Source organism: Amblyomma americanum, chromosome 2 (assembly GCF_052857255.1).
Source record: "Amblyomma americanum isolate KBUSLIRL-KWMA chromosome 2, ASM5285725v1, whole genome shotgun sequence".
In the NCBI taxonomy this organism is placed as follows: Eukaryota; Metazoa; Arthropoda; class Arachnida; order Ixodida; family Ixodidae; genus Amblyomma; species Amblyomma americanum.
Window position 1 is genome coordinate 143,846,189 of NC_135498.1, and position 27,171 is coordinate 143,873,359.

General features: G+C 45.7%; 1 protein-coding gene and 1 non-coding gene across 2 annotated transcripts in view; both read right to left on the reverse strand.

Moving 5' to 3' along the window:
• Window positions 1–426: 426 nt before the first annotated feature.
• LOC144119142 (cytochrome P450 2B11-like) overlaps window positions 427–27,171 on the reverse strand; it is an 83,755-nt gene continuing 57,010 nt past the window's right edge. The window contains exons 5-9 of the mRNA XM_077651841.1: window positions 14,170–14,474; window positions 8,414–8,523; window positions 7,276–7,534; window positions 2,741–2,931; window positions 427–760 (exon numbers count right to left, since the gene is read on the reverse strand). Of these exons, the coding sequence (XP_077507967.1) occupies window positions 570–760; window positions 2,741–2,931; window positions 7,276–7,534; window positions 8,414–8,523; window positions 14,170–14,474 (1,056 nt within the window). The 3' untranslated portion in view covers window positions 427–569. The remainder of the gene's footprint in view (window positions 761–2,740; window positions 2,932–7,275; window positions 7,535–8,413; window positions 8,524–14,169; window positions 14,475–27,171) is intronic.
• Window positions 21,950–22,023, reverse strand: TRNAS-GCU (transfer RNA serine (anticodon GCU)). Its single transcript has one exon. It is a non-coding gene; the product is annotated as a tRNA-Ser (tRNA).

Consider the following 27,171-nt stretch of genomic DNA (forward strand, 5'->3'; position numbering starts at 1 on the left):
CTTAAGTGCCTTCCGGTTATTATAGGAGAGCCAGCAGGAGCAATAATCGGATGTAAGGGCAGGCGACGACGACAAGGCTGGAAAAAGTGCCAGAAGCAGTCTATGTAGCCGCATTAGCCATAGGAGGGCGTTGATTACTGTCAAACATTAGGGAATGTAAAGTTAATTTCTCGTGTAAGCACGCAGATGCTAGCCACACATTAGGGAAGGTGAAATTAATTTATCGTGCAAGAACACAGATGCTAGGCACACATTACCTACTCTTCATTTACTTCTGCTGGTGTTTCACCACACTACCTTGTATCCACTGCGGCGTATCGTCGTCTTTGATGACGCGCTACGCTATGAAGAGCCCTACCTTTAGAGGTACGTCTTTCACCTAATCAGAATAACAGAACGATAATGGGTTGCTTAAGTGTACTTTATGAAAAGCACAGGTAAATTAATAGTACAATGCCAGTTCTTTTTATTCATGCAGAATGGGAATGTGACAGCTGAGGTCTGTGGCGCTTTATATACGGATATACATGGATTTTAGAAAACAGTAAGAAAAGGAAACGGAAAAAGTACTAGGCTTCATCCGATGTGCGAGGCAAGAACTGAAGCTTCAGATAGGCTAACTTGGCCAAAGTTAGCTCTGGATCGTCTAAGTCATATCGTAGAGGCTGATCCAGAAGCACCCGGTACTTCTGGAGCACAAAAGTGATGAGCAGGAACATCTCCACCGTGGCAAACGCCTCTCCCGGACACGATCGTCGGCCTGTAAAGCAGAAGGAATATCAGTTCCAGGTATTCCAAGGCTGGTACTTTCGGAGGGCTGGCAAAACAGTTGGAATAAAATTTTGTACGTGATGAGAGCAATTAGAACAATCCTACTTTTCGAATAAACGCTGAGGTAAGTATTTAATAAGCGACGATAAGAGTATGTGAGTGTTGTCTGAATGTAAGAGCAAAATAACTACAGCTTTGTCGTGTGTTAGCTTGTCCTGTAGCCTAACGGTTACCATGTAGTAAAAGCTGACAGGGGCGGCCGTCATGTGCTTTCGAAAGCTGATAGTCGATGCTACGGATACTGGCGGCTGATAAAATGTTACTCTAGATTCCAGAAACTGCGGGCTCTTTGAGCACGCAAAGCACATTAATACAGAATGAGGCAATAATCAGATTTACCCACGGTTGCTTACTAGTGAAATTTTATGGGAAGCAGGCCGCTTTGGATTACAGTAAGGGATGTGTGACCCTAAGGACAAGAGGCACTGACAGGAGTTTTCGGTCCCCGTCTTGGTTACAGAATTTCCTATACCAGGAAACAAAGATATCAAGGTACTTCCACCCATGACGAGCGCATTTCTGTAGATATTACGATGAACTATCAGAGTTTTTTGCCATAAATACAAATACCAAGTGTTCCCTGGAAGCCAAAAAGTAATTTTTGAAAATAATTTTTTTTAAGAGAAAGAGAACGGTTTTGTGGCGTAATAGTGCCACTGTTGGCGGACGTCAGAAATCAGGCGAATGACGTTTGGTTGCAAAAAGATTAAGTAAATTCTAAATTAAATTTTGTAACCATTTTGATAGGCGCTTCATTACAATTCAAGATTTGTAGGCGGGAAATAGTAGTCGCAGTTTTTCGAAGTTCGAAAACGCGATCACCCTCGCGTCAGGGGCCCAATAACTTTAGGGCATTTCTCGCGCCATTCGAAAGCCTCGCGTCTGCGGGGAGCGCAAAGCGGCGCCCACTATATACTGTAACCCCGTCCCGCATGTACCATGTGGCATTCGATGATGCGCCCGCCCTGGAGCAGTTACGTGATGAGGAGCGGCCCGGGCGGCACCGCAGTACGGGCGGGGAAGAGAATGTCACGTGGTACATGCGGCACGCACACTCGTGACAGAATAAAAGGAAACACTTATAGCACTGATCTACAGAAAGCATTAAAAAAAAAGTCGAATTCGATGAATGATCAATTACATCATGCACGCTTTGCGAAAAAAAAAAATTTGAATTCGGAAATTTCATACCAGGACATGTATTCGTTTAGAGCACCTATACGGTCGTTTGTCTTTTCAGTGAATTATGAATTTGCCCATTATTTTTTAGGAATCAGCCTTTTGCGGGATTTAATTTTGTGTTATTTCAATTTTGTATTTCTTGCCCACTGCCGCGATGCAATACATTAAAGCGGTAGGGGACAGCAAAAATTACAAACTAAGATGATGAAGAGACGAGCGCACCTTGGTTGTACCTTTGGTATAAATAATGAAGCGCACTTGTAAGCGGGAAAGTAAACAGATTAACGCGCAGAAAGGAGTGGTTTTGAAAGAAATTTCAGGAAAGTGCCGGTCATGCTGTAAAACTTATTATTGTACGGTCCGAATTTAGTTGAAAATGTATTCATGCGAAATGACAAAACCAGGAAGAAGAAACAGCAAGCGTATATCTGGCACATATGTTCTCCATATTGCACTGCTGCGCCTTAAATTGTGAATATGTAGAAACTCTATCATCTTGAAGTAATGGGGTCATACGGTGATATTTACATTTCCATCTGATATTTACAGCATGGAAAGGTTTCCACCGTAACAGATCCTGTGTTAAAAACTACTAAAAAACTGCAAATGTAGGTAAAAATTTCTTTCTGGATCGTATGGAACGTTCAGTTGTTGGCTAAGTACTGCTCTGAAGCAGGCTTGAGAGATTGCAGTTAAAATTAAAATTAACAGTATGAAGTGAACTTACCTGATGAGAAACCAATCAAGTGCTGCGGTTTGTTTGACGCCATAGATTCACCATCGTTGAAATATCTAGTCGGGTCGAACCGATGCGGATCTTTCCAATACGTAGGGTCATTGTGCACGGCCCAGAAGTTGAAAAAGATCTTAGTTCCCTTCGGAATGAAGAGACTGTCTACAATTAAGTCCTTGCTGGCTCTGTTGAGAACAAAGATGGGAAAGACGACAAAGTATGAACATCTGTTCCTGCAAATAGAAAAAAAAATAGCATAATGCGGAAAGTTTTTCCGCGCAAATTGGATCTCGAAAGACGTGGATGGACAATCACGTAGAGTTTCGATGCAGGGACCTTTCAACAAAAGCTTATATGAAAGAAGACGCTCTACAGATTTCAGTTAGTCTTCTCGCGAGCTTTTCTACCATTTGTCGTGATAAAAAAGAGCTACAAAGGGCATTCATAACACAGGTAGCTGACGAGACTGAGGTAGGAAAAACAAAATAAAAAACCTTAGCGATGTCTTGAGAAGCAGGCCTGCTCACCTCCAAAAACCTGTTCTATACCTTAGTGTTTAAAGCGGAACCAGTTGAACGATGCTTTTTCAAAGTTTGAGAGGGCAGCAAAATTTGTGCGCGTTCCAGCTAAATATACCTTTAACTGACATGCAACCTTTAAAATGCAAGTAAACATGTACTGTCAGGATAAAAAGGCATGTGAACAGCGGGGCGCTTATGCGAGCCACTATTCGCATTCACTTTTTTCCCGCTTGTACTTAGGTATTAGGAAAAGGGCGCTAGAGTTCCACTTCTTTCGACCGCCCGTGTAGAGTCAAGAATCAGCGAAAATAATGACGGGCACACATGCTAGTACAAATGACGTCTAGTGTGCGTTCTAGTCACGGACATAAATCGTTTTGCTCAGGTTGCAACACAGATGGCACATGGTCATAGCGACATGCGCGGCTTGAGGGTCCCATCTTTCACATGATAAAAATTACATTACTGCATCCTTTTATGAGTCCCGAAATCTGCACCCCTTTTGAATAACTTTAGCTCACAAGTCTCACAGTTGGCTGATGAATAACCAGGTGTGAATAGGCCAAAGCCTGACGATGGCTGCGGTTCCCGCAGCATACAGTAGGGGTCTGATGTCGTTCGAACTTTTAAGCAAGAGAAGCGATGACAAAAAAATATTGGTGGACTGAAAATGCTCAGTAACTGGGCACCTGCTCGGTGGGCTTCTGAACTATGCTGTAAATTAAGAAATGAAAAATAATGCAACAAAGAAAAAAGAAAGGCGCCGTAGTGGAGGATTGCGGAATAAATTTGTTCACCGGTTGACATTTATTATACACTGACATTCAGCGTGCCGTATTCATGCTAAAATTCAGCGCATTCCGTAATCATGCATAATGTTTTGTAGGAGGTTAACGTATAAAATTCATATTTCAAATTTAGCACTGTCCCATTTGGTGACTGAGTACAATTATTATTTTCGTGAGTTTTCTTGCGAGTCCTGAATGCTTCCAATAAAAATTTTTTTATCGTAAGCAATACATGTCCTTTTTATTTTTCGAGAGGTCATTAAAAAGTGCTCTTTTGCCTACACTAATCGCCTCTAGCAATTAAGCAAAAACTAAATTTGCGGCAGAAGAAATTTTTTAAGCATACCACTTTATTTTGCTTGTATTCCCGCGAGAAAGGAAGAGCTATCTCTTACAAGGCAATTTTACTCAATCCAACTCTCCTTATACCTCTTGAAAATATGCACTAAACAGCACCAGAGAGATTGCACCCGCTTTCCAAACGATCCAGTGCTTCCCATGCTGTCGCTGTGGCTTACCGGTTATGCTGCTGGGCTGCTGCCCAAAAGACTACGATTGAACCCGGCTGGGATGGTCGGATTAGCATTTAGGTGTAATGCTAGAGTCTTGTGTACAGTGCGATGTCAGCCCACCTTAAAGAACTCTAGGTGGTCGAAATTATCCGAATTCCGCCACAAGCAAGTCTCTAACGGTCCGAGACGGTGTTGGACGTAAAGTTCCATAAGACCATAAGACGATCAATTATTTACTTTAAATTATTGTCCAAGCCCACTGACAATAACGAGTTGGCATTTTTGAGATCCGTCTTTTAGGGTATGATCAGTGCACACGTGTATCAGGGCTTGTCGTGAATGTACCTTGCGCACATGCGCGGGTATTTTCTATACTTAGGGGCTCGGCCCCTTAATTAGCCAGCTGATAGTTTGCGCTCGTCCTGTGCCATGTGTTATTATCTTTTGTGTTGTGATTTTAGCGCATTATAACATGGCTTCTGTGGACAATCGCCAACTAGCCCGACAACAGCTCTTCCGAGAAGCCTCTTCCACGCCCTGCATACTCGATGCCTACGCGGTGATCGTAGTTCTACTGAGTAAAATAAATTTAGACATCTATAAAGACCACAGATAGCGGCCGGCTACATTGTGCAAGATTTTTTGCAGTATGCAGTTGGGCACCGTTTAAAAATATGTGTTCTCCCTTTGCTGTTCGCACTCCGTATGTGCTTTGTTGATTCTACTGGCGAATATCTCAGCACATACTACTTAAGGAACGCGCACCATGGTAACCACTGATAAATATTCGATAACGTTTCAATTCCATAACGTGTTCTGTGTGGTATATCGATGGAATGTTTCACATTTTTCCAAGCTTGCGGTAAGTCTCAGGTCATAAGAGAATGCGCTTAAAGGTAGTATGATTTTCCAGCACAATAACTTAAACGTCCCTGCATGATCCTGCTTTTTCTATACTTCCTAATCTGCTGTATCTCCCTTGTTCATCGCTTGCAAAGCTTTCACTAAATCCATTTCATTACCTTAGAAACAACAACTTCCAAGGCACCAGTACATCGGCCTGCCTACTAAATGTCAGCAATTCCTCTGCGACTTCCCTGTCTTATAAAAGTTGGTAATGACGTTGTCTTCCATGTGTCTAACCATGAAATTTATTTTTTGCCTTTAGATAATATCGTGCTTACTGCGTTGGAGATTCCGCCGTCTTTTAAAGCTCGCATGATGATTTGCATATGATACATCTTTATGTCGTTTACCTTGCGCTCACCGATCAATTATGATAGTTGTACTGATTTTTTTATAACAGCTGAAGACTTTCATGCTCTGGTGCTTTATTACAGAGCCACTATGTCCTAGAAAACCTCTACAGCATTGCGCCAAATTAATTTGGCTCCTTTTGTGCTCATTAATGCAACCATATCATGAATAACCAAGCTGTTATGATCTCAATAGATTAAACTCAATATATCTCTGATTTCTAAAAAAAGTAAACGTCTTGGCGTAAATGTAAACATTTACTTTTATCTCTAAACTATGTTGATAATGTAAGGATACAAGTTAGAGCCCACCTACTTGATATAGCGAGACGGTAAAATACGTATCGGTTGGCAGTTCTTCTTAATGACTTGTACGTATTGCTGTACTGATAAAAAATTGAAAGCTACTACTAGCATCACGAGCTGTCTTTTAGCTCTAATAAGAATCGCTGAGCAAATGTGCCAACGCCCCGCGCGAACTACTGCACGGAATCAATATCATATACCCTCCCGTCGTTGTCAAATCGGTTAGAACAACAGTCATTTGACCCCTTTTGTAACTCTAATTCAAAGATTAAGTTATTTTTATCAAGTTTACTTACGTGAGATGCCTATTGTTTCAGTCATTTTAGTTAGAGGGTTCGTTTCGCTAACAGCTGTATTCGAATATATTATGTTTCATTTCTTGATGTATGCTTAGTGACTAATTTAACATGCAAAACTTGTGCTTTTTTGTTTTATTTTTATTTACCTGTTATACATATGTACGAGAGCCGTATCGGTATGTGTGCCAATTTTTCATGGGGCAGGACCCAAGATAAGCCGCTGTCGCGGCATTTAGTCCTGTCTCCTTCTCTCAAGAAGGGAAAATAAAGAATTGAATTGAATTGAATGGCTTTTATTTGAGTCGATCGAGATTTGTATTGCTGTAAATAAGCCGACCAGCTAATAAAGTGAGGCCTGTTCATAAGTAGCGCACAGCATTTATTTCATTGCTGAGGCCCATCGGACGCTATTGTGAGAACACATTAATTGTGCTACATTTTGTATGTAGTGCGTATTCTGTAAAGGCGCCGTTCTGAATGATGTAAGACTAGCTCATTCAACACCTGTGAACAAAGACGTGATGCGCAACATGAAACCGCATTTCAAGATGCGCAAATAGCAATGAGGTATTTTGTAAAAATCAGTTCGAGGTGAAATTCTAGGCAATGCTCCACGGAACTTATTCTCTCAATGTACGCATTCTACATCAACGGTTCACTTCCCATGCCTCTTATGATATGGCTATAGCTAGCCATTATGATTCCGCGGTTCCTGAAAGCCAGAAAACCACTGAGGTCTATTGTCTAAGCGGACCATCTTTCTAGCCAAATATCGTTCTTCAAGAACGAAGGCAAGCAGCGACACCGTATGGGACCGGTTTATCTTTTCACGACCATAGAAGCTTACTCTCTCACGACTCCAAGAGGTGCGGCTGTCTTCCACCGGTCCATTTCCCAGACGCAGGCCAGAGTGAATGGCATTCGCGTTCGGTCCGCCCATGCGGGTGCCCTGTCTGGACCGACTACGGCGTCGATTTCCGTCTGAATCCGAGCTTGTATTGTGTCCGGATGAGCAGCGAAGTTCAGGAAGTGCCACTGCAACCTTGCGGCTGTACTGAACGTGCCGGCCATGATGATGTCCCTCACTGTGCCCACAAGAAGGCGGTCTGCAGAACGACCATTAGTTAACCGTACGTTAAGGACTTGAAGCGTAAGTCTGTGGCCCTCACCCTCTTCCTCTAATAAACGAAAATAGAGGGCGAAAAGTCACTCGCGCAGTAAGTAATTAAGGAAACCATTTCATTCCCAGGATTTGTCGTCTCAGTATATATATATATATATATATATATATATATATATATATATATATATATATATATATATATATATATGGCAAATGAAATGATGGGTTTGTTTGACAAACATATGAAGGAAGCCGACTGTGACTGTTGGCTTCGTTCACACACACACACACACACACATATGCACACGCACACACACACACACACACACACACACACACACACACACACATGAAGGACGTTCCCCTGTGCACCTTGTTTATATATATATATATATATATATATATATATATATATATATATATATATATATATATATATATATATATATATATATATATATATATATATACATAAAGGCTGGTCCTCCAGCCGAAACGTCGTGAATTAAATCCTGTTATGTTTCTTCAATTTTTGGTGATTTTATATTATATTGACAAAATCAGCTGCCAGAAATCATTTTTGGTATATATATATATATATATATATATATATATATATATATATATATATATATATATATATATATATATATATATGCGTGTTTATATGATTGACACTACAAATTAAAAAATAGACATTCCTCTGTGCCCCTTGGCTATGTGTCTCAAACGAGGCCCTCATTTCATTTGCCTTGTCTGCTAATATATATATATATATATATGATATAATCATAACCATTAGAAGAAACTCATTTGCAGAGAAACTGAGGCCAGAGGGAGAAAGAAAGAACTTTAAACTCACACTGAAACCGGGGCACTTCATCCTGTTTTTCATTCTCGATCATGTTGATGTAATTTGGAATGAACTGTTTGTCTTCCTCCTTTTTTTGCTTGAAAATGTCAATCTTCTGCCTTGGGGAAGAAGGTATCGTTAAACTTGGCCTGCTTTTCTTTGTTATGCTGGCGAAGGAGTCCAGACGTCGTTTACAACAGCTTGATTTAGCAACAGAAAAGTATTAGGGCGCGCTCACACTAGCGGGAAGCTTCCCGCGCCGGCACAGCGTCAACGTCGACGCTGCCTCGCAGCTCCTCGGAATGACGCTCACACTACGCGCGTTTTCTCGCTGCGGTTGTCTTGGAATGTGGAGAGAGGAGGCGCTGAGGGAGGACCCGAACGAGCAGAAAGAGAAGGGGATAGTCACGTGACACTAGAGAAGACTGGAAAGCGCACCCTGCTAGCTCCCCTCCCGTCGCCCTTTCAAAGCAGCCGCCGAGTGCCCCGGCCGGCCGGGGCCGGCCGGCCGGACGCGCGCAGGGGACGCGCGCGACGGGGTCACTGAACTGGGACGATGTCACGGTTCACGGTCGGCGCCCATTGGCTGTTCTGTCACCGGCACGGGAAAAATAGGTACCGAACCCATCGCTCCGCGGGACGGGAGAGCAGGCTGTCCGCGGGAGAAAAACCGGCTTGGGCGGGAAGCGGCACGCGGGAAACGCCCGGCGTTGCGCGTTTTCCCGCTAAGTGAGCGCCCCTTTAGTGCGAGAGCAGTATTGCCGGAGCACATAGTATGCAGGGAGCAACAAACGTAGCAGGGTACTTCGCAACCGGCGCTGGTTGTATCGCACCCCTTGTGCCTTGTGCGACCAAGCGGCAATATTTCGCACTGTACTCTTAACCAGAAGAGTCGTCCAAGTTTCTTGCCCCAATATATGACAGAATCAAGCTGCATGCGCTCAAATTCCGCATTAAAAAGTACCGTAATCGTCAGTGGATTTTTTCGCCAATTGTGTTAAATGCCTTTGGTGGCGCTGCAGCAGATGAAAGCATTATATGTAGTCGACTAGAGGTAGCACAAGAGCCTCATGAGGATATATACGTAAAGTTTTTCGAACCCGTTTAAAGGAGCTGTGCTCTATCAAGCGCTTTTGCAGCGAAAGCTACATTGGTCACGAACTCGCAGCTTTGCCGTGCTCGCATTCCCACCGTGCTCGCATACCCACCGTGCTTGCATTCCACAGCGGTCGCATCCCACCATGTGACGAATCACGTGACAACAACTAGCCAGACAACCAGACTAACCTGGACATGCAATCAAGATTAATCAAGGCTAAACAAGTCATGCCTTAGCTTTCGCTACGTGTATCCTGGCCTAGCCGTGTTAAGCCGCTGTCAATTTTTCTCTGTGATATTGAGAATCACAAATGTTTTGAAGATTTCAGAAAAGCATAATCATGGAAGTGAATTTTGTCACTTTGTCGTAAAGAAGCTTACGTAAATGAGAATAAAATTTAGTGTGGGCTCCGGTTTTGTTCCCCACAAACACGGTCCGTTCTATAATTAAGGCAACTACTCGCAAATCGAAAGCAGAAGACGGATCATTTGGTTCACCGCTGTGGCATTGTTTGCTGCAACAGTTTTTTTTTAAAATCTTTTGTGTTGAGTTCTGGTTTGTAGTTTTGTTACATGTGTTAAACGTTTTGGAATACCGACCTTTTTGGATGTTTTGAGAAAAAATTAAATTTTCACAGGAAGCAATGATTTGACAGAAATATCTGCTGAATTCAGAGAGCTTTAGTTTAGAAATGCACAATAAATGGTTTAATCTTTAACGATGCGAAATGCAATGTGCAACTGCTGTAGAAAATCACTCGCAGGGATTCTCCACAAAGTCCAGATAATCTAACAACGCCATATTTATTTCGTTTCTGTACTTGTTTCTCTCCTTTCTTTTCATATTCTTCAAAACCTATCTGGATATTAATTATAATATGTTTCTTTACTTACGTGGCTATATAATAATCTTACGCTAGTAGCGGCCACGAAAACAGCGTGAAGAACTAAACAAAGCTTTAGAATAAGCGAAGCGTCCTTCTTGAGTGAAACAGTACTTTCCGTTGTGGATTGGCGCTTTCCCGCTTGTTTTGTTTACAGATAGTAATTTTTGGTTACGAACTTGTGAGCGTGTGAACTCTTGGCTTCAGAAGCATTGTCAGTGTTGCCCCGAGGAGCTGTCAGCGTAGCGTACAACAGACGAGCAGACTGACGACGCAGTGAAACGACCTCTTGACTAGACTGAATTGCTCGAACGAAAAACTTAACAACTCGGAGGCTGGAATGGCAACTAGCGTGCTCAACGTTCGTCTAACGAAATGAATCACGCCACACTGGGCCGCGCTCAGTTTGAAGCTTTCCACGGACTTCCGCGAGAAGGCCTGGAAAGCACGTACGAGAATCTCGAACATCATGGAAGTCGTTCATGTCTACAATCTTGCCCTGAACCGCACCTCAGCCCCAAGTGGCCGTGGAACGACTGACCAAAGCGCGGTCAGACGTGTTACGCAGCGTACTGGGCTAAGGATCTCTGGCTTAGAACAGGTCGTCATTCGAAACTTAAGCTGGCAACGCTGTTTTTTTAAATTGACTAGCCAAGCAGTGCTGTTAGAAGCAGTGAGCGTGAAATTAGATGTTATAGTGCTTAGTGCGATAGAAGGGCAGATGAAGCATAGAGACTGCTGAAGGGCAGGCACATACTACTCTATCTTGGTTTATTGGACAGTTGAGAACTAAATGTCGAATTGCAGACAAATAAGGGTATACGTAGCTGGCAACATAAAAGATTTCCATAGCATTAATGAGAGGGTGGCGGTTATCAAAATAAAGCGTATTAAGGGTACATCTAGCCTTGAGGACGAGACAGTAAAAACGTTCTCTGAAGGCAACGAGTCGTCAATGCGCAGAGTAAAAACGCAGAACACGTTCCTGATGGGCGACTTTCGTCCCCAGGTAAGGAAGAAGCGGACAGGCGGCCGCGCAGTGGGAACCCAGCGTTGGTGCTAGGAAAGGAGGGGGGATTTTAATAGACTTCGCAGACTGAGAGAGTTTACGGGTTATAAATGCCTTCTTCTGAAAACATGAAAAAACCAAGAGAGAACGAAACCAAGGAGCAAAGAGGATTTTTTAAATTTCTGGTGTTCACAAAGGAAGAACAATATAGTACTCATTAAAAGATTATTCGTTAGAAAGCAGAGAAAAAGAAACAACCACATGCCTCCGGTGGGATCCCAATCCACAACCGCCTAATTTCGCGTCCGGTTCTCTACCAGTTCAGCTACGGCGATGGCTGTCCAATCATCTACTTTCGGGGGTATTTATGTGTAGTGCAACCGAAACCTTGAGATTGTTCAACAGCGCCACCCTCGTCAGTGGTGGCGCACGTAGTACGTCCTGCAATATCGCGAGTGCCACGTGAAACGTGATCAGACGGTGAGGGCGGAATCTTTGACTGAACCCTGTTATGTTACCTATGGCTTCAAGACTGCCAGAACCGAGACCCCAATAGCTACTGAGCAGGCAAAGGAAGAGAAAAGAGGGGCTCGTTATGACATGCGTAACTGACGGAAGACAACAGACAACGAGGCCAAGCGGCATCGGTTACTTTTTTAATTTGTGTTGTTATTAAATAGGAGACTAAAAAGGTAATTATTTAAAGATAATTGACTAGAAAGCAGAATAAAAAAACAACCACATGCTGCTGTAGGGATCCGGAACAACGACAGTTACGCTACACATGGCGGTTGCTCTTCGTATTTCGGAGCCTTCTCAATAAAGCCGTACCTAAGGCGCAAGTTGCCGGAAATCTTCAGGTTCTTGTTTTTGATGCGAGTTTAAACTTTCCTAAAGACGCTTTTTGCTTGAAGCCGACGGTTGAAAGGTTGTCTATTTTGGCGCTACTAAATAAGTAGCCAGAATGAAAACACTACTAAAGACTAAATAACCACCAAACAGCGGCACCCAAATGCACAGAATGGTTTTACTCGTTCAGGATGTTCTGACGTTTTAAGACATTGGCTCCATTAGGTGGGATAGCTCATACACTCCGCAGGCTTTACAAAGCAGGGATCATGGTTATATTTATAGAATCAGATCCTGACTGTTTTTTTAGTTGAACGCTGTAACGTGGTGTCAACAACATTCTCGCCAAGTGGTATACGTTCATTGGATGAAGTGGTTGACTTCTGCCCTTCGTAATTTTTGGCAGTGCCAGAATTCCGCGTCTCAACCTTCAGTTTACCCTCAACAGAAAGCTCTAAAAAATTAGCTTATCGTTTGACCATGACACATGCTCAAAATAACTCGAGATCTTTCCCATTTGGGGTATTGGGCTAACGTCCTACTGTAGAACGTATCGAGTACCTCATTTGCCACTTCACTGTGAACCGTTGCTTTACGAATCAGAACCAGCTTAATCAGCTGCAGCAATGTATCAGGCTGAAAACCGAACGCTTTGTTTTGTGTACTGGGAAATTCATATTTAAAGGCAAGGAAAACCCCGATGCTATGAAGCAGTTCGGTCTTATGCTTGCGGAAGCCCAGGATAACAGCTGTATAAAGGTTTAAGCAATGTCGTCCTTCTAATGATTATGCTGCGCGTTAAGCAATGCCATAAACGCATAGAACTGATTCAGTTGTGACGAACCTCATGCAGTGATGTGCTTTAACTCTGCCCTGGCAGGTTGTTGAGAACGCTAAAGAGGAACACTTCTCAAAACTTGAGTAACTAAAGTTTATCAATAGGTATTTGGCCATGTGGAATATCAAGCAAAACTTTAGCTTTGGTGGCTACACACAAGGCAACAGAAGGTGCCAGTTCGTTGTAGCTGCCCGATCCAAAGCTGGTATGACCGCCAAGGTGCATAAGGAAAAGCGCCGCTAATCTTGACAGCTGGTAGGCCAATGTTCATTGCGATATAGAAAGATCCGTTGTGATGGACCAATACCGAAAGGTTGCTCAATTTTTTTGTTATTTCCTGAAATGCAATGTGAAAAAAAATTCGCAGATACAACATGAGTGAAAAAGATGTCATTTCGTGTTTTTAAATATCACTGAGAACATGTGAACAAGAAATGCAGGGCTGTTGAACAAAATGGTCGTTGACAATGTGCATGTTCATCCGTTACTGGTAATAAAAAAATTACTTTTCGACATACTCGACTACGCCCATACTCGACTACGCCCATCCCCGAAAATAATTCTCACACACTTTTCTGTGTTCCTGAGGATAAAATTACCAACTAGAAGTTTACATTTTTAATCGACTGCACCGCTTAAAGGGGAGTTTGCTATAGTAGAGGCACTGCCCCAAGAACACAGCAGCTTGGAAGATTTTTTTCGTGACACTGCTGCTATATTTTGAGAATATGCTATGAACGAGACTCAGATTATGGTGAGAAAAATTAAAAGGATACAGCTCAGGGTGAGCAATCTATCCCCTCAAAGTTCACGCCCTCAGCAAATAAATGTTGTGGTGTGTAGCTATTGCCCTGTTGATACACCTGTCGCGAACAATGGAGCTGGAGACGATCAGTTTCAATATATAGGCTGCATCTGGTATATAGGCTTAGTGGCTGATGCTTGAGCTGCACACACTCCATGTCGGGCTTCCGTTTCAGACATTAGGTTTCGTGCAAGTCGTCAGAGGCAGATTTGAATGTATTCCCTAGAGCTGTTGCAAACAAAACACAATCTACCCATTGAAACTTCAAAGTTTTATACTCACTTCATAACGTCGTCAAACTCCTGTCCAGCCCTGCGCATTCTCCCAGTTCGAGTGAAAGGCAGGCGCTCCAGGAAGCGTTGTATCGGGCGCGCCACGAACACGCACGGCGGCCCTTCGAACAAAATTGCGCCAATCTTGGTGAGCACGCCAATCATCCAGCGCACAAAATCGGCATCGTCGGCAAGCTCCGAGCCGAACAAGAGGGACGCTGTGTTGTTGGCCGCGAAAGCCAGGATTGGCAGATACGTGGAAACCGGTTGACCCTTAGTTTCTCTTATCAGCTGTTCCAACTTGCGAAATTGGACCTGGCGGAGAGAGAGCAACAGACTAATTCCGTGTGGATACCACCTTAGACAAAGAGCGCGAGAATATTGCGCTGCTTTCCCGTGAGTTGTTACCATTGGTATACCCAGGACCATATTTTTTTGACCTACTGAGGTAAACATGAGTTTCAAAATTGGTTTTGCAATAACAGTATGAGGCAAGCTTGAGGTGAAGCTGGCGGCTTGTGAGTGCCATCTCTTCGAAATATAGATAAATGCTGATGGACTTTATAACTTGATCGTTTCTTTGAGACCGTCAACATGTGTCAATTAGGATAAAATTACAGCCAACTGTTCCATATCATATGTCAGTTAGGATGAAATTTAGAGCCAACTACTTGAATATGACATTTCATTTCTAGGCAACTGCTGGACCCGATGTTTACGCAATGTTTAGGCCATGACGTTATAACTGACAATTGGAAGGGGATTTGGATTAGGCCTACATTAAATGTTTTTTACAGCACAAGCCATACTAGCCGCCACTCTATATTTCTGGCTGCAGACCATCTAAAAATGTAGCCAAATTTTTTCACTGTAGTTAACAGCGCAGAACGTAGACGAGACGTAAGAAGAGAAGCCCACACAACGCTGTTCTGTCAAATCTTCTTGCCACTGTAATGGCTATCATTAAATCTGTTATTTCTATATGATTATAAACGGATTTCTATAGGACTGTAGGGGTATAGACGGATAGACGCTGTTATCCGCGAAGACACTAAGTATTGTCAATATATTGGACTATTATTATTTTTTTTTAATTTTAAAACCATTTTCATTTTGTTTCACGTTATCTCCTTCTTCTGTAACTGCTTTTCATTAGAATTAAGCAATACCTGTTCCCCTCGCTACCGTACTTCCTAGAGGCAGAAAAGTAACTTAACTTCATAGATTGCGTTCGCTTACCTCTTACCAGCTCTCTATCTGGTGTTCCGCACGGCCACAACTTTATCTGTCACCTATGCCTGTATTGGTTACTGTCATCTATGTTGTAGCTGCTAACTTACCTCAAAGTAACACTTCCCTGAGAGGACTGCGCCATTTACAGTCCCATCCTCTATCTAGCTCACCACCCGCTCCACATTCTAAAGGCATTTGACGCTGTGCAAGAAGTGGTACATGCCTTTTATTGATATAGAAAAAAATGACGTCATTTTCTCGCGAAAACTTTGTACAACTATTTATTTGACACCATTCTAACGTCGCCTAAAATGTAAAGACGTGGACAGTTTTTGAAGTAATGTTGGATAACGTGAAAGAAGCTTTACGCAGTCAAGCAATTTAGGCTAGTGAATGCAGAGGAGAACGCGTGATACAAGCGTTCTTCATCCGCAGGAACGACGCCTAGCTTAATGGCTAAGGAGCCAGCGCAATATATTTCCAAGCGAATCATCTGTCCGTAAAATCCTCTCTTTTAGTGTACTTTGCGTCGATAAACCTTTATTTTTATTATGAGCTACGCGCATAACTCATTTGCCTTATCTGGTATGTGAAAGCGGCTGCCTACAGACTTTCGTTCTGCTTATATATATTTACGTATATGGTAAATAGGTTATGACACTCATATTCTTCCAAAGAATGGAAGTGCATTATGTCTTCATTAGAAAATAGGCAAGACATGCAACCCTTTGACAGAACTTATAGCAGGCAGTTTTTACTGGCTACAGGGAGAGGGCGATACGAGGCACAGCTGCGTTCGCCATCGCGTTACCGCCCTTAACTCTAACAGTAATACATCCCAATGTCAGTTGCACTTGAATACACATGTCGGCCGAGTATGCCTGTTTAATAGCACTGTGCTAAGTAATTTAGTGGAAGAAATGCAAAGCACGATTGGGGGCCTCAAAGGCAAAACAGAACTGAAGGTGCGAAAAAAAACCCTTTAGTTTGGACCTGCTTTGAAGGGAACCGCAGTTTACGATGGGTTTAGGTGAGTTAGAAAGTGTTAAAAAGTAAATATACTATACGCAGGAGTGGCACCAACTGACAGGTGCCCTTAAGTCAAGAACCCTAGTTACTAGCACGGATCAAGAGATAATAATGGGAAATTTGCACGCTACCGGCACTCAACATTGGAGCATAAACCAAAACGCTTGAATTCGAATTGATCGTAGTACGCCGAGCAATGATAAGGAAAATAACAGGTGCGACATTAAAGAAAAACGAATACCCAACATTCTGTTGCCATTTTGTTGCTCGTAATGATGCGCAAGAAATACACGTCGATACTCACGCGGTATACGTGTTCACTCTGATTCTGGTAACTTGTAACACTACATTTATAAAAATTATAAGCAGTAATGAGCGTGACAATGAAGCCTACGTGATGGTCGTGTTTTGGTTATTCTTAGCCAGGGTAAAGGTTGCAGCACCTGAAGATGGAAGAATATTCTGAAACGATTTGCCGTGTAATTTATAGGAAAAGCCGGCTTTCACGTGTCTGCATTATACAAGATAAGGCGCCCTGTTCGTAGATGAGAAACGGCTCGGTGACCACAGCGCTATGAAAAAAAAGGGAAAAAAAGCTTTTTAGCGTGGTGGAACTAAAACCCCCATCTCAGATTTTAACAATGCTTGTTCATCCGACTATAGATGGCCAACCACAAAAAACAGTTTAAGACAAAGCACTGTATGGCCGGAGTGAGCTTCGAGCTCGTGCCTGCGCGAAGAGATCAGATCGCTTGCCACTGCGTTAAACCTCTATGTCATCGCCGAAGCCGAACATCCGGCGTATTAACTTCGTCTCTCGAGGTGTGCTTTGGATGTCGTCATCTTAATCAACTTGCATCTGTGCGCAATGGCTCTAGAACACACCGCTACCGCACTGACCTCTTAAACCGAGCCTAGAACCGAGACTGGAGTGAAAACCGAAATGCGAGCACAACTAATTCGCTTTTGCGTAATAACGCTAGACAGTCCATCAGATTTTTCCACCAAGGCAACTATTGTCCGGTGCGGCCACATACTGTCATCCGCATGCAGCGGGTAGGAAAAAAACAAGGAAAGAGCAGGCGTTCTGTTCTTCGCCGGGTCCTGCCATGTCTGAATTTTAGCGTTTGGTTATACAGTACCGAGAGAGTGAAAATTATTTTCTCTGGCGTTGTAAGATTGTTCGCGCCTTGCGTCTCTTATGTCCCTATGCTACGGCGTCGACGTATGTGGACACCAACTTAACTTACTTATATCCTCGTATACTTCGGCCTTCCGCCACACTTCCGCCTTTGAACTGCGCGTCATTAATATTTACAGCCCCTGTGTCAAGCCTGTGGCACTGTCTCTCGTAGATAGAGCTAAGCGCTTATGGAAAGAAATTAAAGATTGGCATACGCACGTTTATTGGCATGAAGAAAAAGAGGGTTTTATTTTTCAAGCTATCTTTCCATCTGGTCGTTCATGATGCAATTTTCAAGCGAAATCTGTAGATAAGGCAACGTACAAACGACTGTTCATATTTCATTGTCAAAAAGAAAAATGCTCGTCAACAAATGTGAACCCAAAATCTTCGATTGTCGTTTCGAGGTCCTGATGTGTAATTTTTGGAGCAAGCACTGTAATAGATGCCCCCTTTATATCCCATGGTAGAGAGAGGGTAGGTGGATGGGTTCGTTGATAAAACAGCAACGTCAGCAAAGAAGGGCACAGCCTGTGAGGGTGCTTGACAACGTGTCGACAAGAGCGGTTATCTTCGTATCGCTGAAGGCAACAAGTCCCCTTGTCGAAGCGTACGCTGCCAACCCGAAGCTCCCCCGTCACTAGCTCGCCTTGCCTTATTAATTCTAGGTCTTCAAGATCACGCGCCTTAACCAAGAAACTTTAGGAATATGAGCTATGAAGGATTCGTCGTGTAGATCGCCAATATAGATGCCTCCATCGGTGACTTTTCTGATAATGAAACGAGGAGAACGGTTAGAAATGGCACAACGGGGGCAAATTGCTTGCATGTTTGTTCAATAAAGATGAAAAATGTGTTCTTTAGAAGGAGTAGGAGAAAGCGCTCAAGAGAGGATTTCAGGAAACGGAGACTTTTTTTTTGTTTTAAGCTTGCAAATAGTGGAATTTACAGCATGGCTACATCCAGCGTGGGGACAGATGAGGCCGGTGCTGTTCAGAGGTGGAGCGATGCTGCAAATATCACTTTGGAACTGTAAGCTCGGAATTCATTGTCGAATACAACAAAGTACGTTAGCAACGTGGACAACCTAGTTCCTGTATTATCCTTACGTCGAGGTGGGACAAGCTGGTTGCTTTATTATGAGCCCAATATTCGCAAGAATAACAAAATGGCCGCAGCAGGTCACCTAACATTTTACCTTTAAAGTGCCATGAGCAATTGCCAAAAAAAGATGCAATAGATTCACCGGCCTTTCCAAATGAAGTTGCTCGCAGTCGCAGACAACTGCAAGAAAGCAGGTTTCAAGTAGCGCAGCATACTAAGGAGTGAAAGCTCACAGACGGTCCCGAAGAGGCCTTACAAAATCCTCGCAGCCTAAAAATCAATAAGTTATGCTTGGTGTAATGATCGCACCAACCTGTGAGCCTGCCAATCAACGTGCACCAAACAGCTGGATTCTGTACAAGACACGCGGAATCAAAAACAGCAATTTTTATCTCTTTTACAAATAGTACAATAAACATTGCTTCCCTTAAGCGCATTCCTCCATAAACAAACACATATAAATGCCAAGCAATGAGTTCGAGAAAAACCATATAAAAGAAAGAATGGAGAAAAACCGGCTGTGGCTGGAGAAGCACTATTGTATGCAGTATTGTCGGCGAGAGGCGAGAACGGGCGAAGGCGCGAAGGGTATACAGCCACGCCGGAACAAGAGGTGGCGGACACGGGAACGAGCACGGCACTGGCGGGGGGAACATCGGTGTCCGCGGCGACAACAAGTTCGGTACCCGAGTGTCACATATAATAGGAACTCTGGAATAAAAGTATGAAGCAAAGACGTTTGAAGAAGACGAAGACGATGGCGATATGGATGACGTGGATTAACCGAAGGCTAAAGAAGAAGAAAAAGAAGCATTCGGTGAGGTGGAGAGAAATGATTGGTGGAGAGGAGAAGTAGAGCACGACGACAAGGCTTACGTGGACTAACGCCAAGAATATAATAGGGCGAGGGAGAGCGAGGCGCGGCGCGGGGGGGGGGGGGGGGAGAAGAGAGAAGCGGAGGCTCTGGCGGGTCAGGGACGCTTCGCTGGAAGAGAGCGACGCCGGCTACTGCTCCGGTGAGCTCGCGTTCTACGGCTTCGCATCGTGGACTTCCTGCCGTTCCTGAGCCCGTTCCGGGGAGTTAACTGAGGACGCTACCACCAGCTACGGCCAGGGATGTCTCCAGCACTGTTGCCATCCAACCGGGTGGTGCCCCCAACGCCAACAACGGAGGCATCACCTCCTTAGGCGCTTGGACCGGCAGCTTGTACGACGCAGTCAGCGACGCCGCCAGCAACGCTAGCCGCAGCACGTCGAACGCCATCTCGACGCCGGCTACTGAACCCATACAACGCCACAGCCGCACCGAACCAACCGTGAGCACGAACGCCGACCACTAACAATAGAACGCTAGTAGTAGGCGCAGGTGGCAGTGTTCCCGGGTCTCGTGTATTATATGTGTTTTGTGTTAGTTTGCTAGTTAGTTTTGTGTGCTAGTGTGTGTGTGTCACGTAGGGTGTATTAAATGTGCGTCTGTGCTTGTACGCCTGTCGCCTAGTCCATTCTTTCGGTCCGAGTGTTCTCCGGAGAGATCCGCAACAAAGTTAAGGGGCGAGCCTTCCAGGATTCATTTCCTTGTTTCTTTTTTGCTTTGTCTTGGATCTTTCCGATCTCTCGACGGCAGAAAGAATCTATTTGGCAAACAACGTTAGAACTGGAGCTCAATCTAGGGTTAAGGAAGGAAGAGGCGATGCGTCTCTATGACGAGGAGGGAAGGAGGCAGAAAGAGGAGGCAAAGAGGCAGAGAGAGGAGGCAGATAGGCAGAGAGAGGAAAGGGCGCAAGCACGCGCAGACGCTAGCGAGGCAGAAGAACGGGAGGTGAAAAGATCTCGTGAGGCATAAGAGCGAGAAGAGAAAGAGTTCGCGAGTCAGAAGAGTGAGAAGCTAGAAGAGCTCAGGAGGCAGAAGAACAGGAGAAAAGAAGGATAGAACGGGAGAAGGAGTTTATTTTGTGGAAACAGGCGCATCTCGCGGGAGGATATGACGATATGGCGGACAATGATCAGCGTTCCTTAGCGGGTAGAGAATCTCCTAGACCGGCCAGAGTTTGTCCGAGGAAGCTGATGGCTCCTGTAGATGACAAAAGAGATGGGCTGGACGCATATCTGCAACAATTCGAGCGGATAGCTTTAGGGCAAGGTTGGGAGCGCAGTGAATGGACCACGGCATTGAGCATGTGTTTAGTCGGAGAGGCGCTGAATGTGTTTGGAAGGATGCCTGCTGCTGATTCAATGGACTACGAGAAAGTAAAAAAGGCGCTCCTCCAAAGATTCAGGCTTACGGCAGAGGGTTTTCGTGAGAGATTTCGCACCGCGAAACCGGAGGATTCTGTAACCGCTAAGCAGTTTTCCTTGTCCAACTACTTTGATAGGTGGCTTGATATGCCAAACACAGAAAAGAGGTTTGAAGGGGTGCGTGACAAGCTGGTCACAGAGAATTGTTTAGCGTGTTGCAGCTGAAAGCTAGCCCTATTCATGAAAGAAAGAAAGTTGTGTTCACTAAAAGATTTTGCCGACACTGCATACCAATTTCTCGAGGCTCAAGGGCTGAGAAATAGGAGTAAGGCAAGGGAGGAACCACAAAAAGTCCCAGAGACAGATGCGACAAAACCAAGATCATATGGGGGTGCATCTAAGGCGGCAGTAAGGTGTTTTCTCTGCGGAAAGGTGAGGCACCGTGCAGGTGACAGTCGGACTAGTAGCTTTGTCCAAAAGACACAGGTTGTGTGTCAAGGTTGTAAGAGGATGGGTCATACTCTGGATGAGTGCCGATACAGAACGCAGGACCGAGCTGCATGCGTTGTCGACTCCCAGGCCAGTGTTCCTGTTCTGTGTTCAAGTCTTTTGCGCTGGTTTTCTTTCTGCGATCTCGGGCAGAACTTTTCACACACCCTGAAGTTCCACAGCTAAAAGGAGAGCAAACGCCGCTGGGAAATGAGGCGGTGAGTGGAACACCCAAGTCGAAAGCGGCAATGCGGGTGGTGGTTGGGCAAATAGGGGACCGTCGTATATTGGTTTTTAGAGACAGCGGAGGCAACACAGGTTTGGTTCGGAGAAGCATGGTGAAGGACGAGGATCTTATAGGTTTGGTTCATGGGGGTTTAACGTCTCAAAGCGACTCAGGCTATGAGAGACGCCGTAGTGAAGGGCTCCGGAAACTTCGACCACCTGGGGTTCTTTAACGTGCACTGACATCGCACAGTACACGGGCCTCTAGAATTTTGCCTCCATCGAAATTCGACCGCCGCGGCGGGGATCGAACCCGCGTCTTTCGGGCCAGCAGCCGAGCGCCATAACCACTCGGCCACCGCGGCGGCTATCTTATAGGGGAAGAGTCGGCCGTCACTCTTGTAGATAGCACAGTAAGGTACCTTCCTGAAGCGAGGATTCTTGTGTCCACTCCATATTATACTGGACAGGTAGTGGCAAAATGCGTGGACCAACCCATCTACGATCTCATCTTGGGAAACATTACGGCTGCAAGAAGTGTCTAAGACCCTGATCACGAGTGGAGGATGCTCGACGTTGAAGAACAACCGAAGGAGGAAAGGCCCGCGACAGCTCAGACGGGAGGAACTGACTGCAGTCAGTTCCTCGTCGGCAATGGAGACAAGAGCTCCAGCGACAGCCCGAGCAACACAGCGTTCGCTCTCTACTCCTGTTACGATGTGTCTCAGCGTAACACCGGGCGAAATTGCAATGAGGTAAAGAGAAGACCCGAGCTTGAAAGCCTGCTTCGAAAGCGTCGGGGAAAAAGTGAAAAGAAAGAAGAGTCGTACGTCATTCGAATATCAATTGGTAACTGGTCTTCTGCACAGGGCATGCATATTTAGCTCAGGAAGGCGGGTCCAACAGCTGGTGTTACCGAGAGATATGCGAGAGACAGTGCTACGCATAGGAAATGACTCCATTATGGCCGGACACTAGGGTGTTCAAAAAAACGGAGTCTAGGATCAACGAGGAGTTCTTCTGGCCAGGTGTCCAGAGTGACGTTAAACGCTTTATTTGCTCATGTGGCGGGTGCCAGCGCACAGTTCCGAAGAGAAGAGTTGGTCCCGTACCTTTGAGCAAGATGCCAAACATTGACCTACCGTTTCAAAGAGTGGGTATTGACATTATGGGGCCTATCTCTCCAGTTTCCGCCAAAGGCAATAGATATGTCCTTACTCTGGTTGACGTGGCCATTCGTTATCCTGACGCTATTCCATTGAAGTCTATCTACAGTATCTAAGTGGCGGAGCGTCTTGTGAAGATGTTCTGGCGTTATCGGTTCCCGAGGGAAGTTTTGAGTGACCGGGGCTCGAACTTCACATTGGAACTAATGAAGTAGGTTAACCGCCTTTTGCCAGTAAGGCAGTTATTGACAACGCCTTACCATCACATGTGTAATGGGCTTGTAGAGCGGATCAACGGCGCCCTCAAAAATATGATCAAGAAATTGTGCCAGGAGAGACCTACTGGTTGGGATAGATATCTCCGAGCTCTTTTGTTCGCTTACCGCGAAGTACCTCAAACGAGTCGTGGTTTCTCGCCCTTCGAGATGTTGTATGAGAGAACCGTTAGAGGTCCACTTACAATACACAAGGAGCTGTGGGCTAATAAGGAGATTGCATAAGATCTCAAGACAAGATAAACATACGTTCTTGAGTTGCGGGACAAGTTAGAGGAAACATGCAGGCTGGCACATGAGGACCTGGAAAGGGCGCGCGAACGCTATAAGGGATACTATGACAAGAAAGCCACTCATAGAAATCTGAATCCGGGTGACAGTGTTCTTATCCTGCTACCTACGGATCATAATAAGTTACTGATGAAGCGGAAGGGCCCTTACCTTGTGACGCAGAAGAAAAATGACATGGATTATGAGTTATTGATAAATAACACCAAGAAGGTTTTCATGCAAACATGTTGAAAAAGTTCGAAGAAAGAGTCCCGTACAGTGCGCCCCCAAGGCAGCATGCTCGGTAGTAGCCGAGGAGACAGATGAAATTGCTGAGGTGCCGACGTGCAGTGGGAAGAAAAATGCAGGGTGGGATGAGGTATTAAACTAGCCCAATTTGAATAAAGACAGACGATCACAGCTCTACTCTAAATCAAGGGGGAGGTACTTTCGGACTGGCCAGGCAAAACGGAGGTCATATGTTACAAATTAGACCTGTATACAGATAGAGCCAACTAAACAGCTCTAGGTATTTCTGGAATTTATTTTGTTCTTGTTGCTGTGCTAATGTATATCTGGGATTTATCTTGTTGTTGGTGTTGCTGTTGTTGCTGTTATGTGATTATGCAAGGGAGTGTGTTGTGGACATCAAGATCTGACAGTAAGTACGCCGTACTGTCAACGGCAGTGGTGTGTTAATGTTCCGAAAATGAAGTTTGGTGTGCTGCGTTATTGGCGTGCTTTTGGAGTGTGCTGGACATCTGCGGTGTGTGGTGTGCTGTGTCCAGAATCGCCACAGAAGATAGTCGGTTGGCTGGATGGCTTGAAGATGAGGATGACGTGAGCAGTTTTTCATGGAAAAACTCTTGAGAGAGGGGGCCCATGTCAAATATAATAGGGAGTATGAAATAAAAGTATGAAGGAAAGCGGTTAGAAGAAAAAGAAGAGGACGACGACAAGGCTTACGTGGACTAATGCCAAGGCTATAAAAGGGCAAGAAAGAACGGAGCACGGGGGGAAGAACAGAGAAGTGGAGGCACCGGTGGGTGAGGGATGCTTCGGCTGGAAGAGAGCGACGCCGGCTACAGCTCCGGTGAGCTCACGTTCTACGGCTTCGCATCGTGGACTTCCTGCCGTTCCTGAGCCCGTTCCGGGGAGTTAACTGAGGACGCTACCACCTGCTACGGCCAGGACTGTCTCCAGCGCTGTTACCACCCATCCGGGTGGTGCCCCCAACGCGAGCAACACCGGCATCACCTCCACGGGCGCTTAGACCGGGAGCTTGTACGACGCAGCCAGCGACGCCGCCAGCGACGCCAGCCGCAACACGTCGAACGCCATCTGGACGCCGGACCCATACATTGCCGCAGCGGCACCGAACCAACCGTAAGCACGAACGCCGACCGCTAACAGCAGAACGCTAGTAGCAGACGCTGGTAGCAGTGTTCCCGGGTCGTGTGTATTTACAGTCTCTGTTTTGTGTTAATTTATTAGTTTTGTGTGCTAATGTATGTGTCACGTAGGCTGTAATAAATGTGCGTTTGTGTGGGTACATTTGTCGCCTAGTGCATTCCTTCCGTCCGAGTGTTCTCCGGGGAGATCCGTGACTCCGAGCGAGACGGCGGGTCGTCGGCGGGCCAATCAGGGAGCACGGAGAACGGGACATGGGCACGGCCACAGTCTATGAGAGCATAATTGCGGGATAGAAAATCGCAGCCAAGATGAGGTCATGGAAGCAAGAGCTAAGTACTAAGAATTACACGCCATATAAAACGACCGCGTTTATGACACGGGCTCTGCAAGCAGCGGAAGGATGGACGGTCTCGGCGCTAGCGGTGCAAAGATATAGTGCCGAAGGTGTGGTGGTCCCTTTACGCAGCGAACGTATGAAGTTTTTGGCTATAACAGAAACGGCAGCATCTGTGTCCACAAGCGCAAGTGCTCAAAACGCCGTCAATAACGCATCTAAAAAGTTCGGTGTGGAAAGGTGAGGACTTGAGCTAGTCGCAGTGTGCGCAGTTCGTGCCCCAGAAATTGCGGCTCAGTTTTCCGGTTCCGCAGGGACGCTGTGACGCCGAATGAGTAACAAGGAGAGACGGCGAGGGGAAGGTGAGCGGTGCGAAGCGAATGGATGGCGGCTCAAAGCAAGGACAGACGAGTGCGCTTGAGGTAGTGGTCCTCAAGGCAGGTGAAAGCTGCGGTACGACTGGGAGTAGTCCGGAAGAGGTGGCACAGGTGAAGGCAGAGTACTGCGACAGAGGCGCGCGACATGGCCCGATTGAGCGCAAGCGCAGCAAATCGGTCGGTTATCAGCCGTGTGCTAAGGGCTGTGGGAAGCCGGCGCGGGGCGGTATCGGGGAGCAACAAGCGGAGGCGCTGGTGCGGGAACGTGTGCCAAGGCCTGCGGCTGCGATGGGCGTTCGACGACTTCGGTGTATGTGAGAGCTCCAGGCATAGGTGCAGTTGGCATCGCAACGGTTGAACCGTAGCCGAAAGGTGCAGCAACGGGAGCGGGTTGCATCGTGAGAAGGTTGACTTGAGAAGCTACGCGAACCTGCTGCCGACGAACCGAAGTGCATCGGCTACCTCCTGCGTGATCGTGTGCCGCAACTCAGGAGTCAAGGCCTGGGGCGAAGAGTGTGTGCACGAGAGCAGCGAAATCGGAGCGAAGTCTGTGATGTGACCAAATAGGTCACTGTTACGGCCAGGCCTGACATGGACTCGCCAGGCGCGGCGGAGCGACGAGTGCCAAGGCATTGCTTGCGCAACTCGTCATAGCCCTGGCAGAGGTTGTGCACGGAGGCAACGGTTGTGGCACTTTTCGCCACCAGCATGTTGAAAGCGTCGTCGTGAATTCCATCCTCAAATTGTCGTCGGAATAATATTGTCGCCAATCTTTGCAGTGTTTGTTCATCCTTCAAATGTGCCGCCACGCCGCATTATAGCTTTGTTTGCAACGCAAGACGCGACCAGATTTATCTCGATTGATCGTATCCAGGCAGAGGTGATTCTACGTTGCTCCAGAATGTTCTAGTAACTTTGCAGGATTTAGCTAGAAAGATCCCTATCAGCTTTAAATTGAGCACGGCCGACAGCGGCGGGCATTCGGTTCAACGACCGCCGAGCGCGCTTGTTGCTTCGCCGCCGCCGAGTGATTCAGTTCATTGTGGGTGCAAGCCCGCCCAATAAGGTTTTCTTTTGGAAAAACTTTTGCCTGCCTTCATCGCTCCTTCGACTGCCGTCACTACTACGTGACATCTGGAGGAGGTGCTGGGTAGCCTTCTATGTTCCGGACGCCCCCTTCAAATCGGGACGCCAGCCGCCTGCGCTTAGCACAGGAGGACGAGCCAGCAGTTCACCGTGCCAACCGAAACCTCCAGGGAGAGTACCCTGAGTTCGGGACCCTGTCGGACCTCACCAGACAGCGAAAGGACGCCAATACGAGCACCACTACGTCGCCAAAGATGTCGGCCACAATCATACTGCAGCAGCTGTGGGTGCCGCCAACTTTCAATGGGCCCCTAGGTGAAGACCCTGAAGAATGGTTGGACGAATATGAGCGCGTGGCATTATTCAACAATTGGGATGATGCGGCGAAACTCCGGCATGTCTTTTTCGCAGTGGAGGGCTCAGCACGCACGTGGTATGAAAATAACGAGTCTTCGCTAATGACATGGGAGGTATTCAAGAAGAAACTCTTGAAGGTATTCATCAGTGTCGTGAGGAAAATAAGAGCTGAACGATTCCTCGAGTCCAGGATCCAGCTTCAGAATGAGCCCGTCCGCGGTTACGTGGAAGAAATT